The sequence below is a fragment of the Cetorhinus maximus genome, chromosome 20 (genome assembly GCF_964194155.1).
Source record: "Cetorhinus maximus chromosome 20, sCetMax3.hap1.1, whole genome shotgun sequence".
Classification (NCBI taxonomy): Eukaryota; Metazoa; Chordata; class Chondrichthyes; order Lamniformes; family Cetorhinidae; genus Cetorhinus; species Cetorhinus maximus.
The window spans coordinates 53440985-53454503 of record NC_135898.1 but is presented as its reverse complement, the minus strand read 5'-3'; the positions used below and the strand labels follow the sequence as shown (position 1 = coordinate 53454503).

At 45.6% G+C, this 13519-nt stretch overlaps 1 protein-coding gene across 2 annotated transcripts in view; it reads right to left on the bottom strand.

Annotated features, from left to right (window-relative positions):
* The window catches only part of ablim1b (actin binding LIM protein 1b), a 266319-nt gene that overhangs the window by 115270 nt on the left and 137530 nt on the right, over window positions 1–13519 (bottom strand). For both annotated transcript variants that reach the window (XR_013579734.1, XM_078564687.1), the window contains exon 6: window positions 13238–13331. Coding sequence is in view for 1 of the 2 variants with exons in the window: in XM_078564687.1 (XP_078420813.1) it covers window positions 13238–13331 (94 nt within the window). In the remaining variant the exon portion in view is untranslated. The remainder of the gene's footprint in view (window positions 1–13237; window positions 13332–13519) is intronic.

The following is a 13519-nucleotide window of genomic DNA, read 5'->3' as shown; positions in this document are numbered from 1 at the left end:
TAAGTTGTGGTCACTGTGGTTTACCAAACTAGTTTTGATTGCCGAGAGGGTTTGGAGAAGAACTTTGCAGATTTTTCTTCCCTAGGTTTTTCTGTAGCTTTAGGTTTTTGATCTGATTCGTTGCAATAAGACACCACAATTCTCAGGGACAGGCCAGGCGAGTCAGTTAGTCTTCCTCTACCCGAAATTAGCTTGAATGTTTCAGCATAATATGCACACTGGGCGGAATTTAATGAAACCTGCCAAAGCACTTGTGGCGGGAGGGGCCATAGATTTGCAAAGGGACAGGCAACTCAATTAAATGATCGATGGGAAGGCAGTGAAGCAGTGAACCCGGATGAATGTGGCAGGAAGCCAATTGAGACTAGAATTGAAGATAAATCTCCTGGACACTGCTGCATGCAGCCCTGGAGAAATATCAAAGGGACGTTAAAAAAAGATAAAAGCAAAAAAAAGACAGTTTTTTTTCTCATTTTCTTTGAACATTTCTCTTTACTAGATATAAAAATATTCAAAATGAGATAAAAGGCTTTTGGCTGACAGTCAAGCATCATCCAGTTGGGTAATGAGTGTTCTTGCTCTCCGATTGGCGTAGGAAGGCAGTGTGTCCACAGGGTGGATTGTTGGCTAGAGCATGGGGCAAGCCATGTGATGCAACCTCCAGGAATACACTGGCAGCCCTAAGCGGCGAGCGAGGATCACGAGCCAGTGAATGCTTGTGGTGTTGAAGCAAGGTGTTCCCCCGAGATGGAAGATCAGCCATTTTGCAGCTGCCTTCCACAGGTAGACAGGAGGAGTTTGAAAAGTTACAGTCTGAGGGGCAAACACTGGATTGGGAGGGGTTAATTCTACAGGCTGAAGGACAAACGCTGGAGTAGGAGGGGTTAATTGTATAGGCTGAGGAGTAAACACGAGAGGGGGAGGGACTGATTATGCAGGCTGAGGGGCAAACACTGGAGGGGAGGGGCTGATTGTACAAGCTGAGGGGCAAACACGAGAAGGGAGGGGCTGATTGTACAGGCTGAGGTGCAAATGCTGGAGAGGCAGGGGCTGATTGTACAGGCTGAGGGGCAATCATTGGAGGGGGAGAGTTGATTGTACAGGCTGAGGGGCAAACATTGGCATTTTAAATCCAGGGGCAGAACCTGCAAAAGGGCTAAAATCAGATCGATGGAGATCACATCCCCAATATGGTTGGGCACGGTGGAGCAGTGTTGAGGGAGGCGTGCATAGGCACCATTATTCTGGAGGTGCAGGAACAGAGGGATCGCATTGTGTACGTACATGTGTCATTGAAGATGGTCGTGCATGTTGAGAGAGCAGTTAATAAAGCATATAGTATCTTAGGCTTTATTAATAGAGGCATTAAGTACAAAAGTAAGGAGCTCATGTTGAACTTGGATAAGACACTAGTTAGGCCTCATCTGGAGTACTGGGTCCAGTTTAGGGCACCATACCTGAAGAAGGATGTGAAGGCATTGGGGAGAGTAGAATGATTCCAGCAATAAAGAACTGTAGCTATGAGGATAGATTGGCGAGTTTGGGTCTCTTTTTCTTGGAGAAAAGAAGACTGAGAGGAGACTTCATAGAGCTATTCAAGATCCTGAGGGGTATGGACAGGGTAAATAATGAGAAACTGTTCCCACTCAAAAGAACATCAAGAACTAGCGGGCACAGATTCAAAATAATTGGCAAAAGGAGTAAATGTGAGGAAAAAATTTTTCACCCAGAGGGTGGTTGGAGTCTGGAACAAACTTCCTGAAAGGGTGGTGGAGGCAGGTTCGATCAAGGTATTCAAAAAGGAATTGGATTGCTACCTAAAAAGAAAGAATGTGCAAGGTTACGGGGATAAGACAGGGGAGTGGGACTGGGTGGAATGCTCTTTCACAGAGTCAGTTCAGATTCAATGGGCTGAATGCCCTCCTTCTGCACTGTAAGGATACTGTGAGCCCAGGACTGCTCTGGTGAAGACATGACCCTGAAAGTCAAGAAAAGTGCAGCCACCGTTTCAGTGATGCATCCCTGGAATGCCTCCTGAACACCGTGGAGATCCACCACGATGTCCTCTACCCCCGCTCTGACCGCAGGTGGCCCATCAGTCTCACCACTCTGGATTGGGAGGCAGTGAGTGCCAATGCTGCACACAAGAAGTCAGCCATCCAGTGCAGAAAACAGATGAATGATCTCATCTGTGCCGCCAGGGTGAGTCAACCATCTAATCACTCTCAACTCACCCTTTCACAAGCCCATCACACATTCACTGGCATCTCAGTCACTGCCAGCTCAAGGGACATCACCACCTCATTCTCTCACAAACACTCTCACATCTCCGTCTGCCCTCATCTCCTCTGGAGATAGCTCCTCATCCTGTCCATGGCTCTACTCAGCACACACGCGCGCCTGGCATCCTTCTCATTTGGCCTGGCATGTGCCTTTCTCACACTCTCTCCATCTATCTATATGCAGGACTTGATCATGCACAATCACTGGGAGAGGTCCCAGACTGGGAGTGGAGTGCCGGACATCAAGGTCCTCACTCTGTTTTAGAGTTGTGCATTGGAGCTGGCCGGAGAGAGCGTGGATCATTCCTGCGGCAACAGTGAGGTCGGCGGCAAACACCCAAGTGAGGATCCTGCACCACATGATCCCCCTCGCAATGTTACTCTGAGTCCACTGCTCTGTGTTCAACATGGCTGCCAAGCACTAATAATTTCCACTTTCTCTCCTAGGCATATCTAACACATCATCCTCAGGCAACCTTGACCCCCGACCCCAGCGCTGAAAGCACCTCGGATGAAGACTCTGAGGGCAGCACGATTGAAGCCATGTCATGGTACTCACCCACATCCTCCCAACTGTGCAGCAACACGCACCTCAGTAGGACCTAGAAGTGGAGTAGCCTCGGGATCACAACCTGGTGAGCACAGCACACAGCCTGTACCACAGCAGGGACATCCTTGGTCGCCGGCACTCAGTCGACTGCTGGAGGGAAGGAGACTGCCGAGACCCAGTTAGATGATCAGCCTCTGGACTTGGTCCTTAATCAGTTGGTGGAGCTGCAAAGACAATCATGGGAACATGAGGAGCTAATGCACTCCTCAGATTAGGACAATGGAGGAGTCCGTCCGCCTTCAGTCCAAGGTGATAGCGCCTGCTTCACAACGCACCTAGGTCAACACTGGCAGGATGGCGGCCGCCATACAGACCTTGGTCCAGGACATTGGTCCTGCAGTGCTACGCAGGCTGAACTCCATCGCTGATGCCATAGTTAGCCCCCAACAGTGTCAGCAAGAGAGGGGTGCGGGGCAGCTCGATCTCACTCCAGCTTCCCCTTCTCCTCAAGGAGTCAGCTAGAGGCCATTGGGCACCCAAAGGGAGGAGGACCAGCAGCTCGACACCCTGGGGCTATCCACCCAGGTGGCTCCGGGGATGTCCGGCCTATCCAAATCCCCTCTTCCTGTAACCCCCACAGCTCCAGCTGCACAGGCTGAGGAGGATGCTGCTGGCCCGCAGCAAAACACCCAAAGCAGGCTAGGGTCTCCAGGTCTCAGCTCTCCAGAGGACACATGCCAAAGTCATCACAGACAGGGCATCGCAGTCAGCAGGCTGTCTCCATTACCATGTGGATGTTGGGTGAGCATCAAGACAAAGCAGCAGGGTTAGGAAGTCTGAGAAGATGTCATTGCACAGCCTCGGCATTGGTGTTAATCACATGTACATAATGCTCACCATTGTAAATAAACTCCCAAGAATGTCTCCTTGCCTCAGGTTCCGTGTTATGATGCGCAGTGTTCGTGTCACTCAGATGTGAAACCTTGGTTCCTGCACAAGTTAAAGGCAGGCATATCAGTCCAGGCCTCTTCCCTGTGTGGTGTGCAACCTTCAGACCAAAATGATGGTCCGGCTTCACACTCACTGGACACATTAGTGATGCCGGCACCTCGACAGTGCTAGCCAATACTGTCAGAATGTCGTGGGCAGTCATCACAAAAGTTCTGTCAATCTTACTGTTTGCTCTCAGCACCTTTCAGGTGGAGCTGGCCCCCCCATCACTTCAGCATCTGTGACTAGTGACGCTGTGCTCCTGAAGGGGACAGGTGCTGAAGGCTGACAAAGGATCAGTTGCATTGAAAGCTTCACAGCTGCGTCTCCATGATATGACCCTGATCACAGAGCGCAAGTGAACTGCCCTCAGACAAACAGGAGTTGGATGTTCACAGAGGCAATGTAAAGATCTATGGAGTGTCCTCACTGCATGTTGTCATCACCCTCCTGGAATCTAGTGACTATTAGGTTGCCCGCTGCGTCACCGTGACATGAGCCTGAGCACTGAGGGTATGTGCGCTGCCATCAGCCACAGAGGAGTCAAATGTTCACAGATGCAAGGTGAGGATGTCAGGACTGTCCTCCCTACATCCCTCATCATCCTCCATGAATCTTGCGGATATGAAGGTCTCCTGAGCACGCCTGCCAATGCAATGGCCTCACTGCAGGCATCCTTGCCTTTGAGGACCTCATCATCGTCATTCCTTTCGAAGTCCTCCTCATTGGAAGTGACGTGCAGCTCTTCCATCTCCTCCTCAGCCAGGTCCTCCCCCTGTTGCAGTGGCAGGTTGTGTAGCAGGCAGCAAGCTATGATGATGCGTGACACCATTGGTGGACTGTATTGCAGTGCTTCGCCGGACACGTCGAGGCCCCGGGCCTTCCGTTTGCTCCACCAAAGTCCGGGTCGCAGCCTGAGCCTCTGCTGCAGCCTGAGGCTGCCTCAAGGGCTTCATCAGCCACATTCTTCGTGGGTAGCCCTTGTCCCCCAGGAGCCAGCCCTGCAACCTCTGCACCTCCTGGAAGAAGTCAGGGATCTGAGACCTGCTAAGGATGTAGGAGTCATGGACGCTCCCTGTCTAATAGTGAGCAGACCTGTAGGATGCATTTGTGGTGGTCGCAGACTAGCTGAACATTCAGCAAGTGGAAGCCCTTGCGATTGACGTAGTTGACTGCTTGTGGCCACAGAGATCTAGGCGCCATGAGTGCAGTCAATGGCCTCCTGCACCTGTGGAAAAACTGAGATCTGCGCAAATCCCAGCACTCCTGCTTCCTGGCTTTCCTGATCCTGGGTGAAATGCACAAAATTCTGTGCCTTTGCGAAGATGGCATCCATGGCCTCCTGGATACACTTGTGGGTGGAGCCTTGCAAGATCCCGCACAGGTTGCCTGTGGAGCCCTGGAAGGAGCTACTGGCGTACAAATTGAGCGCTGTGGTCACTTTCACGGCCACTAGCAATGGATGCCCCCCCATGTCCCCGTGGAGCCAAATCATGCAGCAGGTGGCATATGTGACCAACCAATTACCTAGACATGTGCAGCCTTCAATGACACTGGTTCCCAGTCACCTGCAAATGCTGTTTATAGACTCTGGGCATAGCGAAGCACCTATGAGCAATAGCTCGCTGTGGATCTTCAGCTGTATGCACAGGAGGCCCTGCCACCCCTTCATCTTGACGGAGGTTCTCCTCCCTTTGCCGAGCCAGGCACCTTCGCTGCACTCTTCTGCTTCTTTTCTGCTCCCTGTAAGCCGTGAGGCATACCGCTAGGTCACCAGGCTCCATGATCCTGATGTTTTCCTCCTGCAAGATCAAAGAGAGAGACGCCACTTGGATGGCCAGAGTGTAATGCGCTTCATGGCTGTGCTCTTAGCTCAGGCACGGGCATTCTCCTAACCTGCACTACAAGGCTGCACTGTTAGCTTGAACCATAATGGACACTGCACCTTAATAAGGACATTGCAAGGGGCTGTGAGCACCTCCATCAGTGACTGCGCCATGGCCACCTTTTGCAAGGGGTTTCTACACCTTGCCTAGTCGGCCAATTGCTCTGCTGCCCCTAAAACACACGTTAATTTGCAGTCTGCGCCCAAGGGGTGAAAGGTTCTGGAGCATTTGGTGACACATTCATGCTTTTGCATTGCTTGAGTGGGCAGAAAAGCTTCAGAGGCCTGACTTCAAACATGAAATGGAGCTGCTGCTGAACGGTCTCAGCTGCAGAAAAATGTTCACTTTTGACAAGCTTTTCCAAATGTGTGGCCACTTCCCTCACCCCCCTCCCCTCACCACCACCCCAGCATGTGCTTGTGTACTTCCTTCAGTCTGTGCTGTCTTGCCCCCCTGTAACCACCACTCCACCCCCTCAGCCTCATCCGCACTGAAGCCCTTGCCTTGGCACCGCACTGAAAGCCAGTCAGGAAGAATTGACTTGCCTGTGCCTCCCCGAATGCGTGGCACCTCTTCCTTGTGCCCTACGGGCAATGCTTGTGAGTGCTGTGCAAGGTTGTGTGCACTTACCTCCGAGTTCCCCTCGGAGTTCAGCTCACCAGGTGCACGCCTTTTAAAGGCAGTTGTGAAACACACCTTTCTGAAGTCACACCGACATGAGTGGTAAAGTTGACGTGGGGGTATGATTCTGATGTGACTGCATAATAATGAGATGCATTAAAATTAAGTTCCCGACGTTGGACGGCAGGAAATGTGGCCTGCCATTGACGGGTGGAGTGGGCGACTGCAGACTGGTTTCAGGACGGCGTGAAACTGATTTTTGGCTTTCTCATCCTATTGTCTGCTCACGCCTTCCGTGATGACTGTCGCCAACGGGACTGGACAATTCCGCCCTAAGTCTCAATTAACAATTTTTTACTGGGCACTGGTATGTTGAGGCAGGGTTTTCTCTGCAAATGATAACTTTCTCTTCATGAATCCAGACTTGCCAACTCTAGATTGCTGAGCAGTTCTCTGATGCCAGACTTCCCGCCTGAGTCAGGGGAGGTGTGGAAGTCCTGCCTCCAGCCAAAAATGGCTGAGGGTCTGCCGACAATGAGATAGCTTTTTCAGAACAGGAGACTCTGGAGAACAGTCATATTTGATTTGAAACATTACTCTGTTTCTCTCTCCATGGATGCTGCCAGACCTGCTGAGTATTTCCAGCATTTTCTGTTTTTCTATTAAACGGGAAGTGGAGCCTGCCATAGCACATTGCTTTGTTGAATCTGGAGCTTGGAGCCTGAAGTTGCCTTGTTGCCCTTGCCTTGCCTGCAGCCTGAATCACAGTACTGCAACTATTCGGGAGCTATGAAATACTATCATGACAATAGCAGCAGTCAATTCAGAGTCAACTCATGTAGTGCTACAAATTGCAAGGAAACAACTAGTACCGATTTTAATAGCTATCACAGATTATTACTGGGGTTAACATGCAACTACTATGAACTCAGAAAATGCTACTGCAATTAAAGCAGCAAACAATCCACAACTTAAGCACAAAGATTGATTTCTAACAATGTTACTACAAACTACTGTTGGAATTAATAATTAAAGCAGCAATCTACAGCACTATGAATTACGCTTGAGGTTAACTACAAAGAACAGCACAGCCAAAGGTACCAAGAACCAAGCAGCAAGCAACTCCAGAGACCAGCACAACTTCAACTTCAGGCCCAGATGCCACATGTCAGACTCCAGGGAAGACTCTCAGACATACAGCAAGGCAGCTTCAGACTCCAGACTTGAAATGTGCTCCGGTAGGCTGCATTTCTGGTTTCCTCTGCAGTCAGCTCTCTGGAGTGTAGATGCTTGAGTGGCCACAGCTGATTGGGTGCACATACCAGAAGGATAGATTTTTTAAAACTTGAGAGGTTTCAGAGCTCTCATGTATTAACCAGTGAGACTTATCACTCATGATCAAGGGCATATACATGTATCAGGTTCCTGCTGTTTAGCACAAAGCGGCAATAGGAAATAAACATTCGTTTCCGTAGTCTGTCCAAATATGAATTGAGTGAAAATTTGCAGATCTTCAGCAGAGACACTGAAATGCTCACACAGCAGATTTCTGACTATCAAACTTTAAGAAGGAAATATCTCCAAACACGACTTTTCAAAAGTTCTTCAGCTTCCTGCACCTGCTGGTGATTGACATGTCCAGCTTCTCTTGGATTGTTGCTTAAAATGTAGGAATTTTAAAATATTTTAGATATTTTTCTCATCAGCTCACTGCTTCAGCCTTCATTTCCAGCTGCATTAACAGTGGGTTCTCCCACAGGAGTTAGAAATTTCTCCCAACCACTGCAAAAATTTGCCAACAAAGCAAACCTACTTTGAAACTTCATACTTGTGCCAACTAATCACAACGAAGAATACATAACTCCAGCCAAGCTACTCCAATAAATCTACGCAACAAAGTGGAAAATTGCTCAGGTATCTCCTGACCACAAAAAGCAGAACAAATCCAATCTGGCCAATTACTGCCCATCAGCCCATTCCCAATCATCAGCAGAGTGATGGAAGAGGCATTTACTCAGCAATAACCTGCTCACTGAAGCACAGTTTGGGATCCGGCAGATCTCTCTTTTGCCTTGCTCCAAACATGGACAAAAGACATGAATTCCAGAAGTGAAGTGAGAATGACTGCCCTTGACATCAAGGCATCATTTGACTGAGTGTGGCATCAAGGAATCCTAGCAAAACTGATATCAAATGGGATGAGGGTAAGACCCTCTATTGGTTGGAGTCATACCTCGCACATAGGAAGATGGTTGTGGCTGTTGGAGGTCAACCATCTCAGCCCACTGCAGGAGTTTAGAAGAGTGAGGGGTGACTTGATTGAAGTATATAAGATCCTGAACGGTATTGACAAAGTGGATGTGAAAAGGATGTTTCCTCTTGTAGCTGAGTCCAGAACTACGGGGCACTGTTTTAAAATTAGGGGCTGCCCTTTTAGGACAGAGATGAGGAGAAATTTTTTCCCTCAGAGGGTTGTGTGACTTTGGAACTTTCTGCCTCAGAAGGTGATGGAGGAGGGGTCACTGAATATTTTTAAGGCAGAGGTAGATAGATTCTTGATAGGCAAGGAAATCAAAGGTTATCGGGGTTAGATGGGAATGTGGAATTTGAAACACAAACAGATCAGCCATGATCTTAATGAATGGTGCAGCAGACTCGAGGGGCCAAATGGCCTACTTCTGCTCCTATTTCGTATGTCTGTATGTAATTCCTCAGGGAAGTGTCCTAGGCCCAACCATCTTCAGCTGCTTTATCAATGACCTTAAGGTCAGAAGGGGAGTAAAACCAAACCAGAACTTCAATGAGAGTGGTAATTTCATAAAAATAATTTCACTAACTTAATTAGGGGAAAAAATGATTGAGGCAGTTCATGGACAATTCCAACAAAAACCAAATGTTCCAATTTTGTTGTGTGCCTGATTTTGGTCAGCAATACATGTTGAATACATTGTGGCTGTTACTTCTTACAATATTAATTCTAATTGCACTAATAAATTGAACTTTACTACATTAAAACATTCAATTTATTAATAGAGTTGGTTTGAATCATGTCAAGCCCTCAGACAAAGCTGTGTCACCTCAATCTATTCAGTTGTGCTTTTTATGCCTCACAACACTTGTGATACTTTAACTTCTATTGATACAAACAGTGCAACCCTGTCAGAGATTGCTTACAAAGGCTGTGGGGGACCAGTAAAACAGGTACTACAGATTAAAAATGTAAATGCAATCTTCAACTGACCAAACTGACTGCTGATATTTCAGGGTACTGGAATTATAGCTGCAGGAAACAATGCTGCATTAATTGCCTAATGATTCAGTGAAATATGAACGAAATACATCTTACTCAAATCAATTGCCTAATGATTCAGTGAAATATGAACGAAATACATCTTACTCGAATCTTAGCAAAGTCTTTGAAGAACAAAGATCATAGTAGCTAAAACATTGCATGGTATAGCAGTGCTACCTTGTGGTTATCTCCTAGTTTTGTTTTTCTTCATATTAGGCTATCTATTCGGATGTGACAAAAATAATAAAATCAGGGAAAAGTAAAGCCAGTATTGTCTTCATTTAGTAAATACAACCCTTTGATTACAAAAGAAATGTGAAAATGTTGAAGCAGCTATATTGAAGAGAAGATTAATCTCTTAACTTTTAATCTTAACCTTTTCAATGATTTTTTAATTAAGAATGCTCCCAAATGAAAGGCTAAGTAATGCCAATGCCAACACAGTGGATCTCTTCTGAGAGCTCCTTTTGTTATTGACAATTATTTTGTGGTAACCATCACACGTAATTAAATACTGTATTAGATTGGTAAGAAAGACAAAATAAATGCTGGAAACTCACTCCGTATACTTCTCAGCATCTATTAAGGGAGAATATTAGTTAATGCTTTGGATGGAAGCGCTTTGCCAGAATAAAGGTTGCATACTTTTTTAGTTTGTATTTGAGATTATGTAGCTGTCTTTTTATTCTATTAGATTATTGATAGGTTCTATGGCAGAATGTTATTATTTCACATCAGTCATGGATTTTTCCATCGATCTGTGGGCTAATTAATGACAAGACAACTGATCCATATTGCCGGGTCACAGCGGAACAGTGGGCCACATTCTGGATAACTGTCTGTTCAGACCAGAAGAATGGGTTACATTGTGGAATACAATTGATTCAATGGGCCACATGCTGGAACACAAAACTCTTCACAACAATAAGCAACATGTGGGATCTCTTCCTTTCCTCACACAATGTAATGATCTGCTGATAAAGCAAATGCTTAAGGATACAGAAATGAAACGTTAGGGTGGATTTTTGATAAACAGTTCTATTATTAGGGGAATACAACAGCAAGTTTTGTAGCTGAAGTATATCGTGAGTTTTTGGCATTCGATGATTACGTAATAGTCAATCCCATCAATCAACTCTGAGTCTTAACTGATGGCAATGATTTCAATGTAAAATATCAAGCCTATACCTGGTCCAAATTAAAGCTGAAGTAAAGGTATGGTATATTTGTAATTGAGAAAGAGCATCATTCTAATTATGAAAAACACCTTGGCCATTAAGTTATGAGAACAGAGAAACAATAAACCTTCGTGTCGACATCACAACCTAAGTACAAGGTGGACCCACCTGAAGCCCCTGTTACTCACCCTGTCAAAGCACATTGGTTCAGAGAGGAGCTTCTTAATTACCATGGCAATGACAAGAATCAATGCCACTAGGTGTGTATTGTAGGTGCCCACCTGCTCCTATAGGACTAGATTTTCTCAGCAGCTAAGTCATCCCACCACCAGTACTGAAGGCAGGACCTAAGCCTAGGCTGCTGTTGGGACCCAGGACAGCATTTCGCTGACAGAGGGGGGCCGCTGAGGCTGCAGGAAGGAGAGGGTATCTCCATTTTGAGGCATCCTCAAAGACAAGTTTTTTTTAATCTGGAATCTGCAACATTGTATACATCACTGGAAGAGTTCTTACCTCTGCGTTTCCAGGAAGATTGTAAAAAAAATTCTAAAATTGAATTTGAAAGTGGATAAAAGATAACAGGGGAAGCTGTGACTCAGAACCAGGAAAATCAGTTGAAAAATTTCTGTCTGTTATTACAGAAGCAGAGAATGTGGGGGAACTTCACATTGCAGGAACTACCATGGGACTTCTCTCTGTGACAATAGCCCTTTAACATTATTGACTATTCCTGCTATGGTCAGTGCAATTCTACATTCAGCATGTTTATGCTGAATGTTCCAGCAGTTTTATGCTGGAATGGCAACAGTCTGCTGACTAAAGCCTTATTCAGCTGTAGGATTTACAAATGCAGCATAAAACACACCAGAATATTTATTATGACTTTTAATGGGTAAATGAAATAACTGCTGAGATCCAGTACTTAACTTGCTCTTATTATTTAGACTTTTCACACAGCAACAGATGTTCTCTCATCATTTATTGATATGAAGTCAATGAAAAAGAAATTTGTGGGCAATGTAAGATAGAGTGCTGATTCACTATGAGCACATTTCATTGGCAAAGGTCAATTAATTATCAAATAACTTAATTAAGTAAAATCACTTAAAACCACACTGAAAGAAGTTAGCATCATCCTGTTAAAACTAAACGGAGGCTAGCAGCAACCATGGGAAGGATTTTCCATGCGGGTTTTTGAATCCATCATCAGGCTGCGCAGTAGTCCACACTGCATGAGAAACAGTGACTCTTTGTGATTTTCCCCAGGGAAGCCAATTAATGGACAGAGGGGCAGGCTCGGTGTCCATTTAAGGACAGTGGGCAGGCTCTTGAAGCCGGTGGGCCAGAGGCCTTTGCAGCCTGCTGCGCCTTTCAACTTATGTGAGGAAGTAAGGGACAGGGCGTTTCAAAATGGAGGTGCCCTCTTTCCAATTTTTAAAAATTTTAAATAAAAAATGGATGTTGCAGCCAAGCCACCACCATGCAGGGTGGGCAAAGGCGTGGGGGCATGGGCAGCAAGACCCCCTACAGGGTGCCCTACAGCTGCCACATTACCCAGGCAGACAGGGGGGCCTCTGGGCCCACTTAGAGCTTTGGCATCCTGGAAGATGAATGGCGACTGAAAAAAGCCAGTCAGCCTCCTTTAGTGTGTGCCCACCTCTGATCCTGGCCCAGGCAAGGGCTAAAAATCAAGCCCCATGTTTTTGTAACTGTCCTTGTCATGTTTCACTTCCCTGTGTCTGGCAAGCTGTTATAAAAAAACCTTTCACAGCCAAATATCTCAAGGCACTTCACATAATAGATTGCTTTTTGAGATTAATTTGACTGTCGTTTTTTTGGTTACTGACATTACACAAATAGCCATACCAACCAGTCAGTCTACTTCAGAAACTGCCTTACAACATAGCTTCACTAGCAGATGACTTGGTCCCTGTACTCAATTCTGCTTTCAATCCAGCTGTGTAGTGTAAACCAGCTATGAAAAACAATACTGCCTTGATTAAATAACCGAGTCATTAATTAGTAGCAATACCTTCTATGTAGTGGATTATATTATCGATATTTCCTAAGTGAAATGAATTGATCATATGCTAGCTTGTTTTAAACAATAGTTTAGATGTTATATTTTACTTGACAAACTGCAGAAAGCCTCTTAATGCAAGGGAAAATAGCACAATGGGGAGTAACGGTTTCACCACAAGGCTGTCATGAATAAACAACATAATATATATTTTTACAGTATACATAATGTAATGCTTTGACCATCTAAGCACTTTTTTCATAAAGAGCTCCTTTGAAAGTATAAATGAAATACCTCAGATTCACTGTAACAGAATATATAAATTTGCACTCAGTTGGGATTTATGTGAGAACATGTCTTTACAGGAAAGATGACACCCTGTCTATTGACACAATGTTAAGAGGCAAGTAGTCCCTACCTCCAAGACCTTTCCTGTGATGAATTTGCCACAGTCTTCGCATTTCACACCAAAGAGATTCTGATAATCGTGTTCACAATAGGGAGCACCATCCCTGTCAGAGGTTTATGGGTAAAAGGAAGAAAGACAAATGAGAACAATATAGAAAAGTAATGTATCAGATTATAAATGACATCTAAAGTTATGCTCTTATGAATTTATATCCTAATGTGATTTAGTATGATATACAAAAGGTTAACATTGATCTCTTAAATGTCAATACCATCAATTTTAACAGGACAC